The sequence below is a fragment of the Apteryx mantelli genome, chromosome 3 (assembly GCF_036417845.1).
Source record: "Apteryx mantelli isolate bAptMan1 chromosome 3, bAptMan1.hap1, whole genome shotgun sequence".
Classification (NCBI taxonomy): Eukaryota; Metazoa; Chordata; class Aves; order Apterygiformes; family Apterygidae; genus Apteryx; species Apteryx mantelli.
This window is the reverse complement of record NC_089980.1, coordinates 86,434,678-86,453,983: the sequence shown is the minus strand read 5'-3', so window position 1 is coordinate 86,453,983 and position 19,306 is coordinate 86,434,678. Positions and strand designations below refer to the sequence as shown.

The 19,306-nt window shown below is 39.6% G+C and overlaps 1 protein-coding gene across 6 annotated transcripts in view; it reads right to left on the bottom strand.

Moving 5' to 3' along the window:
- LAMA4 (laminin subunit alpha 4) overlaps positions 1 to 19,306 on the bottom strand; it is a 113,459-nt gene that overhangs the window by 85,649 nt on the left and 8,504 nt on the right. For all 6 annotated transcript variants that reach the window (XR_010883768.1, XM_067293828.1, XM_067293829.1 and 3 more), the window contains exon 2: positions 4,763 to 4,864. Coding sequence is in view for 5 of the 6 variants with exons in the window: in XM_067293828.1 (XP_067149929.1) it covers positions 4,763 to 4,864 (102 nt within the window). In the remaining variant the exon portion in view is untranslated. The remainder of the gene's footprint in view (positions 1 to 4,762; positions 4,865 to 19,306) is intronic.

The window sequence follows — 19,306 nt, the reverse complement described above, 5'->3', positions numbered from 1 at the left end:
TGGTTACCTTTCCAAACATAGATCACCACAGTCACCCACACTGTAGGCAGACGTAGTCCATCTTTGTAGAAAGAATCAATGAGTTGTAAGCTGCAAGGCTCGTTTTGAAGCCAGAAGTATTTAATAAGCAGGAGAATTTTGCTAGCTTGCTGCTGCTTTCTGCTTGTGCTTGATGGATGGTTGTAGATCCACTGGCAATTCTCCAGACCTGCCTTGGCAATCATGTGGAACATATTATCCTCTCGGGCAGAACTGACAAATCCATTCCAACCTTTCCACTCAGCTGTAAACCCAAACACTTAAAAACAAATCACTTACATGGCAATATGCTCTATTGTTAAAAATTCCATAAAAGGCTGGAAAGGATTGCAGCAAATTTATCCTCTCCACCATTGTGACCCTTTGGTCTTTCTTGTTCTCAAAAAAGTTTTGATTTTTCTTTTTTTTAAGTAGTCTTTGGACACCCTGTATACATACTGATCAAATATCCAGGACAGAGATAATAAAAATTCACTCTGAGATTCCTAGATAGACACCGGTAAGTCTACCTTTCACCTTCTGCTGTAGTGCTCTCTCCAGACTTGCTCTTTCTGCTCTATGTGGTTCCATGCATTTATGAAGATCTAACCACAGAATAATAATATTTACCCTCCATTAATAATAGTAACCTCAGAAAGGACAGTGGTAACTCAGTCCAACAAAATTTTTACCTAGATATCCAGCTTTGTAATTTCTTAATTCTTTCATCCTTTCAATCTGTTTTACTTGAGCTTCTGAAGTCACTGCCACAGTACTTTTCAGTCACCTCAGGTGACCTTCCTTCCCTTGAATATGCAATTAAATGTTTTAATATGGTAGATAAAGTCCTGGCCATTATAGTACCCACATATGGTATGAGAATTCATTGCTTTAGACAAGCTGTTTCAGCTCTATATGCCACTCATTTCAGAGTTGAGAGTCATGACCTCCATGAAGTTCTGCTCAGTTGCTGAGTCATTTTGAAGCCCATTCTCATGTCTGAATTTTCAAATGTTCCTCAACAGAGACTCTCTAAAGAAATAGCTCAGCTGTGGGTTGCTGGTGGGGTAGGATCTGGGAGTGGTGAAAGAGGCAAAACATTCCCCTATGTCTTTGTATCTTACTAGCAATAAAACCTGACTGTTTAGGCTTTATGCAGGAAAAATGCACATCACTCCATCTGCAGACTGCCATTTGTAGCTGTTACAATTTAATCTGGTTAACATCACATATATGCTTGTTTCCAAATTCAAAAGCTACTGGGCCCTACAACAAATGACTTCCTTTTCTTTTCCTAGTTAGGCTTGAGAATGTTACATTAAAAAGTCCAAAGTCTAAAATCAATACAAAGAATTAATGTTTCTTCCTCTGTTAGCCTTCCATGCATCACCAAGGTGTGTGATACAGTCAGCTAATAACTTTGAAACGAAGCATTATTTGACATCTGTATTGTATTATGTCATAAATGGAGTTTATACTGTGCTGACTGCTCTCTTTTCTTCTAATACTTGGGTGCTTTTCTATATTAAAAAATGGATTGAGTGGCTGTTTAGTTTTAATCACAGGATTACGTGATTGATCTCTGTACCAGTTTTATATGGACATCTATGCAAGAAAGGCTCTATGTGCAATAATTTCTTCTGTCTGGTTATCTGATGAGAGCTTTGATTCATTGATTGTGTCATTCAATAAGCTTTTAGAGACACATGGGGTTGATTTATACCCTATGAATAAAGCTGAGAGAAGATTTAAGAACAGAATGCTAACCCATACTTATGTCAGCAGAAATTAAAGCTGTGAATACTTTACCCTAAGGCATCATTAATATGGGTTTAATTTTATTTGATTTCAAATTCAGGGCAGAGGCCAATGAAAATTTCATTAATTTGTATGTGGGACCTACAATCACCAAATTGATTTGGGGGATTTGCATAACATGAAGGTCTTAGAGCATTATATTGAATCTGACCCTTATATTTCATCCCTTTCGGAGTAATGTACTTTTTCTTTTTCATACTGCCCTAGACTTGTTCATTTATTCAGTTCCTATATCTTAGTTATTATTTCAACTACAAAAAATAATTATCCATCAACTGAATAGAGAGTTATTGTTACTTTCATGATGTCTTCCACCATTCTTAGCAGAGTTAACTTTAAAAAATGATTTTTTCATATTTTAATCATTCCATTGTATGAATACATATGCAAACATAGAAACTTCTAACTTTGCTGAACATCAGTCCTTATAAAAGTCTGCTAAGGACATTTAGTAACATCTATGACTCATGGTTAAGGTAACATGGGATTCTGTGGAGAGTCCATAAGTGATAAAATTTAAGAACATTTGTTTTTTAGGAGCAGGGAGATATCAGGCTTGTATGGATATAAACAGGAGGTGATAAGAGCAATAATACAGGCCCATCAATACATACAGAATCTCTTTGTTTTTTATCTGCCTTTCAAACACTAACTGAATGCAGAAAGTCTTATGACTCACTGCCAGGTGTGAGTTTTAACATTGCAAGAGTTATTGGAATAATTTGCCTAAAAATTTGAGGAGGGAGAAAACAGTGAACTCTCAATACCACGTGGTCCTATCTGTTCCCAGGAACTCCCAGCCATGCAGGTACCTACTTCTCCTTGGCCCCAAATGCAACCCTGAGTGGGTCTTTAGCCAGCTCCATTGCTGTGCTTCTCCAGGCTTTCCAGGAGAAGTGGTCCTTAGGGAAGGGCTTCTTTGTCCACTTATTCTAGTGCAAAGCAGATTATTAACCTTCAAGTCTCCTCTTCCCAAATTACTCCCATTCTTTCATCTAACATGCTTATTCCTGCTCTAATCCAGATGCCATCATTCTTTACTTCTCTAAGCATTGCTTCTCCCAGGCTTTCCCAGGCAAATTTCACTAGTCTTCAGAATTTCCCTGGAGATTTCCACATGGCCAGGAAAGCCCTGTTATTGCAGTCTCCATTGGTATCTCTGTTCTGTTTTATGATATCATACCTTCATAAACTCTTTCATTCTGCTGTTTCCTTACACCACGCTCTTTTCCTCTCCCCTTCACTCTTTTTCCTTTAAGCTTTTTCTCTATTCATCTTTATTCAGAAGTAAATGGCCTGAGCAGGGGCTTATTTGAACTCAAGAAATAAACTGGGGTTTATCTCTTAGTTTTGTCCTTTACTAGCAATCAGTTCAGACAGTCTAGTGTCCCAGATAAATGCAGCATCTGAAATATATATATACATTCAGATTACTTTCTGCTGATATCAGCAACTTTCTTTGTCCCCAACTCCTGACATTGGCCTTCTTTTTATAGAAGACAGGAAACAAGTCTTCTTTTGTGTTTGTAAACTGAGGATATAATCACTTTCCTCTCTCATATATTCTACTCTAGACAATCTCTGATGGAGTCATCAGAAGCAGACATTTGTCAAACTCTCTCTCTTGTTCTTAAGTCTTCCATCAGAAGTTTCCTCTTGTCATAGTCCCATGAGGAAAAGCCATGTGCATGTGAAATGAAAATAGCTTGGAATGCCTGGCAGTGTGGAGCCATTTTTTAAAATTTAGTATTAAAACACTAAGCCAATATGCATTTTACAGACACTAGCCAAACCCAAGCACACAGCAGCAGCCAAGCCATACTAATTGTCCCTGAGTTGAACAGTTGCACTGTCTTACTCCCATGGGAATAAAAATGGTAAGAAATATGCCATGGAACATGGCATTATGTAGGTGTATAACTGCAAACTTGATATAGGCTGCAGCAATGCAAAGTATGTGAAAATTAGCAGGCCATTTTATGAAGAGACAAACTGAGGGCAAAGGTTTATGACTTGTCAAAAGTAACACAATAAATTGATGGTAGAACTAGGAGCTCTGGGCTCTACTCCTGCTTTATAGGCCTATAAAGAATACACTAATGCCTAGCTCTTCTATGTGTTTCAGATATATTACAAGTATTAACTTCCATCCTTTTTTAGCGTATTATTGCTCTGATTGCCCACTAGTAATTGGGTTAGTTTCATTGCACTAAATTTTGTTCAGGAACTACAAGTGATTGACTTCTAATACTAACCCACAGCTTTTTGTATTAGCTGATAATCAGTGAGAACGAACATATGGCAAATTGTAATACTACCTTGGAGTTCAACACACTCTTCCCTTGGTGCATTATTTCAACCTCCTCATGTCGTTACTTCACAGCAGGAGGCTGCCATGCAGAATTACTATGGATAACACATGTATATACACTCACAGGGGTCACTCACCATCGTAAATTATTTATATGATATACAGCACTATGTTCATAAAGGGGAGAATGAAATGTGTTTGAATTTATACATTTTTCTTCAGGGGAATACAAAACCATTTTCATATATTTGATAGACTAAAAACTCTCCCCAGCTCTCACAAATACTACATGAATATTTTAAATCTGCAGAGGTAATTTAGGTAAGTGAGAATGAAATTTGGTTAGGATAATCTTGTTAATGTTTTGATCTTGGCTCTGCTTATGATTGTCCTTCAGCAAAAAGCTTCTGTGAGGTAGACACTTTTTTTGCTGTATATTGAAATTCAGCATTGGAGTTAATAGAAGAGTCAGACCACGGCCTGCAGTTGCTTGGATTTTCCTGGAAAATACTTCCTTCATGTGAAGCCTCATGTGTGAAAAGGTTCATGTTATCATTAAAATAAAAAGTCATATCATTCAGTGAGGGACCGGCAGAGAAGATAGGAATTCCTTACCACACATATTCCAGATACATCAAGGCATCTGTTTGCATTACCATTACAGCTGCAAGGAGAACATTCTCCTGAGTTGGTACGGTAAAATCCTTCTTGGCATCCCTGCAATGAGAAAATAAAAATAAAGTGTTTCCTATACATGTGTATTCTGAGAGTTTGGTTTGGCTAAGAGGCAGGGGAAGGCAAAAATTACAACTGTTGGGTCTCCCCAGAGAACACTACACAACCCCATCCTAGCAGACCACACACACACTGATGAACTTGAGTTTGTTCTTACAGTCTCTGCCCTGACACTTGCTTTTTTTCCTTACACTATTTAAGCTGTCAGCATTCCTCATGTGCCTCATTTCCTGCCCCCTGCCCTTCAGTGGGTGCCTGCATGACGGTGAGGAGCTTGCAGATTCTCACTGAATTTTGTACTAAAGAGGATGAGTTAACTAGAAATGATGGTCAGTCTTCAGTAAGGAAGGTATATTTGTAGGAAAGGAATAGTTTTTACTTAGAAAAAATATAGAAAGTTTACTAAGAGCAAACTTTGTTTTAGCTTTGATGAGCTTTGGATGAGGATCCTAGGGAAGACTGAAACATACCTTCTGAACGAAAGCCATCTGGCTGCTGTGAGATGTTCTCATAGCAAAGGCATATTCCTCACTTCACTTCACTGTCTGTCTGTCTGTCTGTAGAGCTGGCAAGATCTGCCAGCTAAAACCTGTTGTTATTCCAGAAAGTAATCAGTCCCTGAGAGGTACCACAGTTCTCCAGCCATTTTTCATGTGACATAATAAATAGAAGGGGCAGACTGTATGAAAAGTAAAATTTTCCCGTAAATTCTTGAATATGTGGATGTAATTGGTGTATATCATTTAGCATTTTTGATAACTATGCTTACTGAAATTAAACAGAAGATTGAAGATTGTAAATATCTAAATCACCTTCTTTTAAATACTAATTAGAACAGTAACATAACAAAGCTATTAAAATGTCCTTCTAAGATTGGAGAATAAAAACAAAATGAAAGAGGATTGCTTTAGTGATCTATCTCCTAAGTGTAACTTCTGCTTATCCACTGAGGAACTTCTACCTTGTTACACATTACATTGGTGAGATGTGCACAGGGAGATCCCAGGAGCAACCTCTGTTACTCAGGTGTAGCACTGCTCACTCTGTGTAGCAGTCTCTGCATTATATGTGATGTTAGATCCCTGCAGACCTACGTATTTTTGGACCCTAAAGCTCTTACCCTTGCACAATTTTTGCAATGTTGCTTGCAGAGCTAATGTGAAGGCCGTAGCATATCATTTAGATCTCCAGAAACTACTTTCCACATCCTCTTTTTGCTATCATTTAGAAAGCCTATCCTTGAGGTGATTGTCAGAGCCTGAAACATGCCAGGCTTTCCTGGAATATTTTTTATGGCTGACTCTCCAGTGCTTTGTGTCTTTTGTGGTTCTTGAGGTCCCTTATTCTTGTAAAAAGTGGGAAATTCTAGCAAATCAGAAGGGCGTGGTCTTACATACTTTGCATTTGTGTGAGGTATGAGGCTTCTAATTATATTGTACTGATCTAATTAGAGTTAGATTTCCTCTGCATCTCCTTCTCCCCCATTTTCCTGGGATGCCCTGAAAAAAAGGATGATTTCTATTCTGCGCTGGCCTATCCATTGCTTCTCATGTCCATTCTGAGCTATGACATGAACAGCAGGTCTACAGCACTGCATGTAGCACTGTGCAGTGACACTTCCACTAGCTGCAAAAACTAGCCTGGGAGTAGTATTGCTAACCAGCCCTGCTGGTGGCTGTAGCTAATTAACCCTGGTACAGTGCTATGGCTATATTGCTTCTGAGACTTGAGTTAGTATGTCTGCATGGTGCTGTAGATACAGTTGTGGTGAGCTGGGTAGCAAGAGGCAGCGATCCTGAGATTCATTTGTATGTTAGCTTCTGTTCTCAGGGGTGGATAGAGACTTTTATCCAGCCAGATCAGCTGCTTGTTTAGAAAATAATACATTTTATAAGATGACTAACAACAAGCTTTAAAAATGAGGCTTAAAAATGAATCATTAATCCAGTCTTATCCCAGAGAGCTCCAAGAAGCTGAGATGAACATAAATGGAAAACTCAGTTGCCTTTACCATTCTTACACACAATATTTTATCTGGTTTGCTTTGGAAACACTTTCTTAGATAATAGCTCCTGAGAGGAAAAGCTTTCATACCATAGCCACATTAGGACAGCAGAAATGCTATCCATTTGCCCTGCTCATTTCTTTCAGTTGTTTAGTCTTAACATAGAAGTGAGGGCTGGCTCCCAGCAGACTAAGTATTTCAGCTGAATGATTACACCCCACACTGTGGAAGGGAGACAATTAATTTCTAAATTGAAAACAGATTCTTATCCCAGTCTCTTTTTCGGCAATATTTCTCTCCACCCATACAGATCTAAGGCATGTTACGTTCTCTGATGCCCTTCAACTGGTGGGTGGTCCTAGCTGATCCGTTAATGTCTGCCCAAAAGCTTTCTTGCTTTTGCAAGTCTAAGCAGAATCATTTTTAACATATAGTGTTGAATGTTGACAATGAAAATGTACGAGTGTGTATAAAGGTGCTTATGTAAATTATTCAGTCAGCTATAAATATCATATCCTTTAAAGTTAAGCTAGAGGTATGGCTGCACTACAACCAAAAGTGTGATTTCAACACGTGAGCTTTCATGTAGTTAACTAACCTACCAGTAGCAAGTTAGGTCCAGTTCAGTGCAACTTCACTGGTGGCAGCTGTATGGGCAGGGCTATATGGCCTTCACTGAAGCCCACTGGGAGCCAGCATACCCCTGCTCTGACCACATACACTTCTAAGCCCCTTGAGATGTCTGTCTTAGGTTGAGGTGCCTTTGTTATTCTGGCTGTCAGAGCCCCTCTTGAAAATGAGATGCAGGCTCCTAAGTCACCTGGGTGCTTTTTGTAAACATTATCTCCCCATACTACCCAATTCATCACAACAGTTTGGAAAAGTACAGATACTCACTATTTTAATACACTACTTTAAACCATGGGTTGCATCAATTTAAATGAGAAATGAGGTATTGACAGTCAATGGTATGAGTGAAGTGGGAGTGAGAGGAAAACTGGATCCAGATTGCTTCCTTTGAGTTCAGAAGTTTTCTCAGGCATTCGCAATTATTCTGATATATTTTTGTTGCTCCTTACCCTACTAGTGATAATGGAGTGATCTGTTAGAAGTTCCAAGGCATGAGCCAACATTATATTTATAAAAAGAAGTGTCAGAGTGTTGAGATAATTGAGGGATTCAAATGGTTGAATGTTCTGGGAGCACAAAATAATTGCACGCAGAGCACAAACAGGTTTGGAACAAAATGGAAATACACTCCCTGAAAAATCATTATGTAGGTAATTGAGTGAGCAACATTTCCGTCCGCTGGCCTCTTCTGAATGGTGAGGACAATTAGTAGGCCAAAATGCTAGGTCTGCATTAGCAATTATGTCTTCATAATTGTTGGATACTAGGGTCACTCTTTTGCCTGAGGGACAATGTTTGTTCTAGTTCAATCCAAAAAGTCCAATCTAATGTTGCTAAGCCCTTTAAAATCTTTTACACTCTTGGTGAATTTTTTTTTTTTTTTGCATCTGACTTTAATTATTACATTTTTTAAAAACAGGAACCAACTGTAGGGCTGCTAGCGCTATGGAGCCTCTAGTCCTATTCTGTTGCTTTGGACCCTTCTGATGGCATGGGTGCAAGATAGGACTGAAGAGGGATGGCAATCCAGATGCACAGGTTATGAGTCTTCTCCCACTTATATTCAAGTAGTTCCCCTGATTTCATTGTAGCTGCTCATTGCAGCTGTAGCATTCATCTGCACCTGAATAACTGAGGGCAGAATCAGGTTCCCATTCCCTCCCTGCTAGCAATGGTGCAGCCATGCCATGGTAAGTTTGTTTGTTCTGTGCAAATCTCTGCTGATTTGCTCTTCCCAAAACAGAGTGCTGTGCTGGTAATATGCACAGGATGTTCTCTGTGGTTACATCTACATTAGCCAACTAGAGAAGGGCAAAGCATGGCTTCAGGCATTGGCTTAGATCATCCATGCTGATTAATGATTCATTTTCTGCCATGATTTTGTCCTTTGCCAAATTTTGCTCTTCGCAACAACACCAAGCTCAGAGCATGGCATTTGCTAGGGGATGTTCCCACAAGGCAGTATTTATGGGACTGCTCTTTTCTGGGCAAACAAGGAAAAAGTTTAAGCATATGGACATGAACTGTGTTATGCTACTTGACTGAATTTCCTAAGAGGTCTTCAACCTGTGTTATTCAGTAATGCAGATATAGCCATTAACTCTGTCATCTAATGCTTAGAAAATATGGGATGTTTCTTCAACTAGTATTGGAACTTGCGACTTTCCTGTGAATATATAAAAGCACAAAGGGACTCTTTCTTCTGCCCAAAAGGCTCCTTTGGATCTCCAGTACTCTTTGTTATTTCCAGAGCTTTCTCTTGAGTGCTGGGATACATGGAGAGATGTGGATCCAGGGTTAAATGATCTACAATAAACAATTTCTACCTTTTTATTTTCATCACACTCATGCCTGCCAGTCTTGGACCAGAGGTCCCATTGTGCTTGGTCCTGGACAAACTCAGAACAAAAAGATGGTGCTTGCCTCCAGGAGCATTGTAAAAGGACAGATAACTGGTGCACCTGGGGAACTGAAGCTGAAGAACAGCACTAGAAGTAGCAGCCGTGGTGTATCAGCTGCCAAGTCACTGATGAGTTTAGTCTCATCTGAGATGCAGTCGCAACTGCCCAACAGTGTCACACTCTCTGTTGTTAGAGAGAGAGGCAAAAAGTTTGCTTCCTTCCAGGTCTGAGAAAGATCCTTAGTGGGCTGCATGATGTTCAGGCACAAGGGCAAAGATCAAACATTAGGGTATTATCTAGTAGATTCTCACTTTAAAGGTCAATTCAGTGCAGTAAAAGCACATGCAGCTGGGTCATATTTGAATACTACAAACTCATGCACTTTTGATCAACTTAGAACTAATTTAATTAACCTAATATCCTAAGTCTACTTGAAAAAATACAAAGAAAGTTCTATCCTCAGTCATAAACACCAATATTTCATGTGGAAGGGTGATCTTAGACTCCAAGAGGCAAAAATTAACATTTTTTTTGGTTTCTGGCAACACATACACATGTTGATATATCTATAGGCTAGACAAATGGTTGTAGCATAACTTATGGTACTCTAGCCAAGCCATTGTAACTGTTCCTGAGCATGCTCTTAGCCCTTGGCAAATGAAAATTATTTTATTTTAACCCTAATGAAAGCGAGTTAAATCAAGTCTCATTACCTGTCCTCTGGCATTGGTCAAGAACATACATGGATAGTTACTATGGCTCAGCTGATATTATTTTATCTTGATAGTGCAGCAAGTTCATTGGACATATAGGTTCAACCTATGTAAAGACCTTTCATGCATTAGAGTTTACAATTTTTCTGCAGTTTGAGCTGTCCTGTAAAGGTGGTAAAAATACAGTCAGAATACATATACTTAAGAGAGTCTTAGTAATAAGAACTATGGGGTTTGATGTGATAAGCTCTCTCTCAATAGAAACATACCTATGGAGAATTGTGACGCATATTGTGAATTATTTGCATCTTAATATTTATCACTTGATTGATCAACAGTTTAACAACTGCAGGACCCTCAAAAGTCCCCCCTGTCCTTTTCCCCTTAACCCTTGAAGAAAAGAAGACAAACTCTACTTGACCATTATCAAAGCTTGGACTCAGAGCCCAGGGAGAAGAAAATAGAAAAATATTGCTTCTGTGATATAACAAGAAATAACATGTCAGCCATTGGTACGTGTCAAAGTCAGACGTGAGTAAATAAAACACAAGTTTTTAATGTGATGATGAAAACAATTGGACAAATTGCTGAGTGGAGCTATGGATTCTTCATTACTTGATAGCTTCAAATCAAGATGTAATGCTTCTCTGGAAGATATGTTTTAGCCAAGCAGAAGTTTAGGACTCAAAATAGTACTAATTCCCTGAAACTCTATCATTTGCTATACCAAAGTGAATAAATAATCTAAACATCCTCCACTGGTATTAAAATCTGTGGGTCTATAAAAGACACTGGTCTACTGGAAGTGCATGGTATTGCCATGGAAACAACAGCCATCTACTCCTTGGGGATATTTTCAAACCCAAACCAAACATGCTTGCCTTTGTTTATTTTTTTATGAGCAGTATTCGGAATTGGCAGCCCCAGTTCTGAGGCCTTTTGAAGATTGTTTGCTTAGGCCAACTGGAGATAAATAGCCTACTGCCCTTCCTAAAAATAAAAGATATTTTCCTCTTGAATATCTCTCAGTACTTCATGTAATTATTTATTGGAAATAAGGACGTTAGACAAACAAGTGCCACCTGGCCCATGCTGAAAAAGCTGTCCTCTACTGTACATTTGATGCTATTCCAAGTCTCTCTGGTTTCTTTAGAGTAGATAGGACTCTTTTCTGAAGAGATTCCTGGTCCTTATCACCTGCAATAGGGACTTCATGTTCAGAAGTACTCAATTCCCCATTAAGTGCTCACAGAAAGCATGCCAGATTTTCAGTGTTCAGCAGGTCCCACCTGGTATGTCTGTGTTGGCAATGAAGACACACCCAGGCTGGATCCCAGAGGACCTCCTTGCCTCAAGCGCAGTGCTGTGCTAACACAGCTGTGGCTGTGCTGGTGTAGGGGCACCCTGGCAAGCAGCCTTCACAGCTGAGCAGTGGAAGTGTGTGTGTAGGAAGCCCAAACCACAGCAAGGTGGGAGTCAGCAATGTGGAGACATCCACATGGGAAGAAGCCAGCTAGACTCCCTTGGTATGGTCTAATTCCTTTTATACTAAAATCTATCTAAGTCAGCTGTGCTTCTTGCTCTCTGTTGACTGTAAAGGGAGGCTTGGAGGGCTACCTCAATAGTAGGCTTCTGTACTGTAGAAGTGTGGACTCCATACGAAATCCAGGAGAGATGAATCCTATCCCATGTGTCAGGTGTGCTATGCTGTGTAGAAGTGTCCAGATCACAGCTGCTGTGCCAGAAGTCCAGCCAAACTGCCAGACATCCTGAAACTTTGGAGGAGTGCAAAGGCTCCTGATGGTCTGTGCCCCCAGACAGTATGTTTAGGTAGAGAAAGTGGATGCATCTAAAGGAAACCTGGGCATCCAACAGGCCCAGGCAATTCTGTTTCTAGGTTTGAGTTTGCTTGCTTCTGGCCAGTTCACAGTGTGATCATGGGAGGTTTCCCTTCATCTGGGTAGAATCTCCTCTAATACTTACAGCTAGATTTCCAAGGGAGTTGTATTATATTACCCTGCACTAGTGCCACCTTCCCCAAACAATACTTGTGCACTCAGACTCTGCAAGCAAAATCTTCTCAGCCCATCTCTGAGATCTATTTTTCTCCACTGGGGGGGGGGGGCAGAAGGCATAAATATACACTAATACCTTTAGACAAAATTATAATTCTTAGGGAGAGTTTTAAAATACCAGTGGACATTTGCTAGTTGAAAATAGATCTCATTGCTGACAGTAAATCAGTCCCACTTTAACTTGGTGGCTTTGGACAACATGGAAAAATATTTAGGAAAGAAGTCTGTAAACAATTATTATTAAGACTTTGTATTGTCATTTGATATACTTGGTGCTCACTGCAAACACAGTGACTTTAGTTCTAACCCATGCCTATGAGACACAAGATTATCCCATTTTACAGAGAGCAAAACTGACTTCTGCCATCATGTTAGTGCTGTCATGTTCATTTCTGGCTCAAGCTTGTAATTGAGCAATATAGATGCAAATGGGGAGAAGAGAATTGCTGTGAGTGACTTGAACAATCTGCAGAGCTGAATATGAATGGTAGACCCCATTCTAAGGACACTTTCTGGTTCCCTCCAAAAGGCATACTTTTTGCTGCCCTAGAAATTCTGCTTTTCCAATAAATAAAGTGTTAGGCTCCATGTACATCTTAGCTTAAAACCACTCTGAGTGGGCACAGATTGTATGGTTTATCATGCTTGGAAAGTGTTAACTAAGTGATAACAAAGCAATCTCCTTTACCTCAGACAGATACATGAGTCTACTTCTGGTATTTCATTCAGCAAGAAAGTACTGAGAGCACCCACATGCCTCCTACATCTGCTGTTCAGTTCATGGCATAACTGAATCTCGGTCCTTTTAAGCATGGGATCCCAGTTGCAGAGTGATGGACGTTTGACTGGTTTTCTTGCTCCCTGGGAGCAGAGTAACAGACGTTTCAAATTCCTCAGCCATTTGCCTAGTTCAAAGATACGTTATTCATAAGCACAGGCACAAAGATTTAGTTCTTCTTGAGTCTGCTGGGAAACTTTCTGCAAACAGAAAGAGCTGTAATAACACTGCGCCCCACTGTCCTGACCTTCCTGCCTTCTGTGACCTGCAGGAGAAACCCTTCCGCACTTGTCGCCAAAAAATAAAATCTGGCAGATACACAGTACATGCTGTGTGCAACTGCAGCTCAGTGCAGACATGTGCTACTGGTGAGCTAGAGCCCAGCACTCAAGAGCCCTGGGCTTTTTACCTTCTTACACAGTAGTGACCACAGGCAAGGTGCTTAACTGCTGGAGGTTAAATTCTGGCTCAAGCATTTGGCATGCGTTGTTTTTAGGAGTATCAAGGAGTAGTGAACTGCAGAGGGATCACAAAAGTATTTGTGTATCTGGGGATGGGCAAGGGTTATGTGGGGGAAAGAATATAGCTGTATTTGCTCTGCAGGGTCCTGGTGCTGACTCAGACATGCTGCTTGTTCCCTTGGTCCCCGAGCCACTGGATGGACTCACAAGTTCACAGGAAAACCTATGAACTGCACTTGCTGTGTGCGGTCAGTAGAGAGAAAAGCTTGCATGCATTCCCTTCTTTCCAAATGCACAGGCCAAATGCACTGGGGCCATCTGAGGTTGAGTTTACCAGACTAATAGGGTGTTTATTAATTAATGCTGTGGTTTGAATAGTCTACATGGACATGCCTTTAAGTTATGGAGATGGAGCTCTGCTTTTGGTATGGGATTAACTTCCACAAAGTTTTGTCCAAACCTCACGTCTATCCTGTGTTCTGCTGCTCCAGGCAGTATGTGATGGCCTCATGTACTATCTCACATCCCAGGCTTTTGAACTTTTCTGCCTGAGGAACTCACTGGGGCTAGCTCTCCAGTTATGGCTTTGGATGCTGGAAACATTTTTGTACCAAATATCCACTGCAGTTGAAGGACTCCAATAAGTACATTTTGGGATGAATTTGACTGTTAAAAGTTAGGACTATGCTGTTTTTGGCTATTCCCAGAGGACAGTGCATATTTTACAGCAGACCATGTAAGATGTCTGAGCAGTGTGCATCAGCAAATGATCTGCCTTTCCTATCTGGCCTAGTTTGCCATGAAAGACTGTCTTGCCACATTCTATAACTAGGAGATAAGAAATCAATTGAACCCAGCATCAGATGCTGCCAAACACCTCTATATGCTTAAACTCCTGATTCCTGTTTTCCAAAAGGGTAGAACAGTCACCATTAACGGCATGAAAACTGTGCTTCTAATATTATTTAGCATTGTTCCTCTTCCTCATAACTTTATCCTCTTCTGTTCCACACATGAACACTAGACTGTTCACAAGATTGCCAACAATGTGTAATCAAGCAGAGCAATGCTTGTAGACTTTTTCCTGTAATAGCTACTATGAGAGAAGCTTGAGAGTGTAGTCTTTGTTTTCCAACAGCTGAAATGACTGAGATTACAGATGACTTTATTTAAATATTTGATTTTTGTTACTTCTCCAAACCTGCCATTTCTACAACTACATCTGACTTGACTAGGCATAGTCAGTGTGAACAAAGGATCTGATGGATATGAATCCTATGCGAAGTGCAAGTCTTAGGCTAAAATTTTGTCTAATCAAATTCTGTCTGCATTGTTCTGTTTTGTTTTTTTGAGGTAGGAGAGAGAAAATATTTCCAGAGGGTGTCCTTGGTCTCTTTGTATACAAGCTTGTTGACAGTTCTGATATTATCCTAACTGTCGTTCATTTTCCAGCTGCTCTTTTCTAATTTGGACTATGAAGTTGTAAATCTTTTGTTCTTCCATTTCTTCTAGCTTTCATGTCACAAAAATTTGGATGGATTGGAATTTGCTAAGGAGAAAAAATAATCATATGGGTACAGATCTGTGTAGCTTTGAGTTTCCTCAAAAGCTTAGTGAGTACTTTTTACAGTGAGGGTTTTGCTGCAGACAGCATGCTCCCATAGGTCCAGTTATATATAGTGAGGCATTAATTAAATCCATGGCTCCTCAGTTTATATTTATAGCACACATTCACTCCAGATTTCATTTATAGGTTACCTTTTAGTCCTGTTTGTATTACATGTCTCTCTTGTTGATGACCAGGCTTGAATGTCATTTAAACTGTCTTACAGTAAATGCCAACCAGATGGGATGATTACTCATTGGCCTATCCTGGGGGAGGCCTCTGTAGTTCTCTTGGGCTGTTTCTATTAATGGCATATCCAAACATTACGCTGGCAGGTTTCCAATCTCCATTTGCCCCCCATCAGCTCCTGCAGTCCTTCTACTGCTTCCTTCTTCTCTGCTCATTCTTGTGTCCTCTCAGTCCTGCTTTTCACTCTTCCTCTTACTCCTGTCCTCTATTTTGCCTTTTCCGTGCACCTGGTTCTAGTCACTCATCCACTTCATGACATACCCTTCACCTCTAGTCTACTAATTTCTTCACAGCAATAGTTTCGTTATATTAAGCTTAAAATTAACATAAATTAAATTATTGCTTCTTACTGAACAGATGAGGAACTCGTCACCTTGTCTCTGTGCACTGGCACCTCTGCCCCTAACTATGGTCATAAGGATATTGGGATGCAGGAAACATGTTCTTCTCTCATCTCCTGCATGACCTTGAGCACCACTCTTTCCCTCAGTTTCTCCATCTGTAAAATGGCATAATGACCATAGCTCTCTTTTGGAAAGGGCTTTGGTACATCCTGATGGAAGTGGTACATAAAAGCACTTCAATCAATATTGACAATTATTTCAATATTAACAGTTATTACTATTTGTGGCCATGCTTTCAAGGCATTTTTGAATTATCTTCCCATTCAGTTATATCTGTTTTGTTGGAGCCAGGGAAGTTCTCCTGTTCTTGGACAATGTACACAATGGGCAGATCTGTTGCTTAGGGTTTTATGTTCCTCTGTGTTGGTGTCTAATCCAGGACAGTACATCCAGTGAAAATGGTCTGCATAACTTCCATTAGCTCTAGTGTTCACAAGACGAAGTCCCTCTGTGCACTGAGTGTGGTCCACAACTGTGAACAAGTCAACAACTTCATGTCTTTTGAGAGAACTAGTCAGATCCACTAGGAATATCCCCACAACGGCAGACATTTCTGGTAGTCATAATTAGCTCTTTTCAGATGCCTGCAGTGAATACAAAGCTGTTGCCACATCCAAGACTTCCAATCTTTTTAATCCTGTGCTGGAAGCACTTTTTTGGCTTCCAGCTAAACCACCAGCTTTTAGAGTCATTTGCGTACTTTCTTTGTGCTTGAACCTGTAAATCCCTATGAAGTGACATTTCAGTGGGATCTTTGTCTTTCTCTGCACAGCGACACACTCAGAATTTAGTAACTTACCAGTCAGCCAGCTATACTCTATCGTCAAACTCATTGCAAAGAGAGATGCTCTTTAGCTAAATTTATCTGGGCTTTGAAGCCTGACAAACCTAGAGAATTAAAGACAAACAAGCTTGCTCACCAGCTTTCCCTTAGCCTCCAATCTCTATTTATAATTTCTGTAAGCCTTCATTACCTCTGTTTTACAGCATCAAATTCTTCTGAACTAGAAAGGTCACAGTCTAACTATTATTACTGGAGAAATTAATTCTGTGTGTGACATCACAGTTAGACAGTTAATTAGCCTAGTTAATAGGACAGTACAGATGTTAGAGAGATGTCTGCATGCAGAAAGCCACCGCACTATATTTACCATTTCAAGGGCAGAAAACACATGCAAATTAGTCATGTGCAAATATAAATTTATTTTTAAATTTATTTTTAAATTTATAAACATTTCTGTGAGGAACACATTCTTTAGCTCAGTCTCCCAATCAATATTCATGATAGATTTTATAATAAGCACCCTGGTGTAGTACATTAAATTACTGTATTGTTCTCTTAATTTTCTGACATTGCTAGCTGTGGAGTATTTATTGCTTCCAGTGCTCTACTGATGTTCCAAATTAGGAATTAACCCAAAGTTGGTAAGGAGTTTTGGGCACAAGGCTGGTAATCTTTTTTTACCACTTATCTTGACAGGTATTTTAGTTCTAATTCCATTTAATGAGATTACGGACTAAAACAATTACATGAATTACACAATAACAACCTTTCTGGTTTTTTTTTGTACTTAGCTTGCAAGTATAAACTCAAATTCTTTGCTGCTTAAATAGTCATTCAGTGAAAAAAACAAAATATTGTTGCATACTCTTATTTTATAAATTAAATTCAGAGATGAGGTATGTTCAATGAAAATTAAAGCCTTCCTGCATGCATTTGCCATAGCTCTGGACAACTGAACCTAATAATGAGATTTTCTAGGTAAGTGATATTAAATTCTCATTAAAACTGAAATGCTCTCTTTTTATGAAGTTCAGCAATCTGGATCTCAAAACATTAAAAAAAATAAAGCAGTGACACTAGTTTTGAATCCATAATCTTTTTCAGTAAATGAACCGCTCAATGAGTGATGAAGCAAATGAAGCCTTATTTTCTCTTAGTAGTGTCTGTCTCTTGTCCACTGTGCACCAATCTCAATATTGTCCCTGTCTGTCTGTGTCCCCGGTGATGCCCCAACCTGAGAGAGCAGTGCTGTGGCTGTTCTGGAGCCACACAGTGTCTGGCCAGGCGACAACTGCTAAAGAAAATACCTAATGGCTGAACTCTGCCTGTTTTTTCAAGCAAGCAAGCAACAACAAAACACTATAAGGTCTCCATCATTTATATATATTGAGGGGTTGAGCTTTCCTCAGAATTTATTGAAAAAATTCCAGTTGCCTTAAAGGAGGCAAGACAAGGTCTTAACTTAATAACAGGCTCATTTGAAAACATCACTGGTTGACTTTCCTCTGACACTTAGGAATATTTTTGTATAATCTGAGGAGCTATCAACTCATCACCTTCTGCAAAATGCAAGTTTATTTTTATGATATAAAAAAAGGGATTATGATGGTGAGGTCTTCCTGAGGTTTGAGACAAAAAGCTTGGAGACCGCTAAGACTAAAACTAGCAGGACTGAAACCAGGTGCTCTGCTTCTAGATAAAATCCTCTGCTTGTGCATGCCTCTGTGTAATAGTGACAGAATAACTGTATCTCCTATAGAAAGAAGCAATAGCTGAAAGCCAGATGGCTTGATGCAGAGCAACATTATCTCTTACCTTAACTAAATAATTGTATTTAATTTTGAAAATTTTCCTGTGCTGAAAACATTTCCAGGCTGTTACCCCTTCCCCAGTCCAAGTGGAAAACAAAATGCCGTTCAGCAACAGGGCCTGTGATTTAGGGATGGGGTTGGATCCAACATAAACATTTCTCAGCTAGGCATTCTCCATAGAAGTGCATAGTCATTTTTTCCATATATAGTGGGAAAGACAAAGCCTCTGCTTAAAAGGCATTCTTCTCCAAAAAGGGGAAGGGCTAAAAGGTTTTAGCTGTCTGCAAAGCTGGCTAAAGATTAGAGATTAATTCCAGCCTCCACTTTAATGTATTTATTACTACAGCCACTAAGTAAAAATCTTACTGTTACAGATGCCCGCTGTTGCACATAGAAATTCTGCATTTGGAAAGGTAGTTATTTGAGTCTCCTCTTTCAAACAAAATGTCAAGTTTATTCAGGGAAAACAATTTACAGGAAAAGGGAAGATAATATTGTTTTGTTTCTTCATTAACCCCTCCACCCAGTCCCACAGAACATTCACATGAAATGCACGTGCTGAGTCATACTTTCATCACCTGAGTCACCCAGATAAGTGAGACATAATCAGCTGACAAACTACAGCAACCCAGAGATTTCCAGATAGGAAACCAAAATTTTCAAGGGATAAAAAATACAAGTGGCATTTAAAGCAGATGTTGCTCTGCTCATGGTAGAGCGTTAAAAACTGAGAGGATAAATCTGAGGTAGGTCATCATGGGTGACTGAACTTTCCTTTGATTTCCCTTGTGTAACCCCCCTAGCATTTGTAGTATTTCCTGGTTCAGTTTTGCAGCTCTGTGAAATTTTGGAATGACAGTAAAGACATACAGTGTTCTGCTTGACCAATAGCCTAGGCATAAGTTTAAAAGCCTGTAAGTATCAAACACAAGCCACAGTTTGAAAAACTAAAGACTAAGCAAAAGAGCTTTCGTCAGACTTTTCATCCCAAGGGTGGCCCATACTGT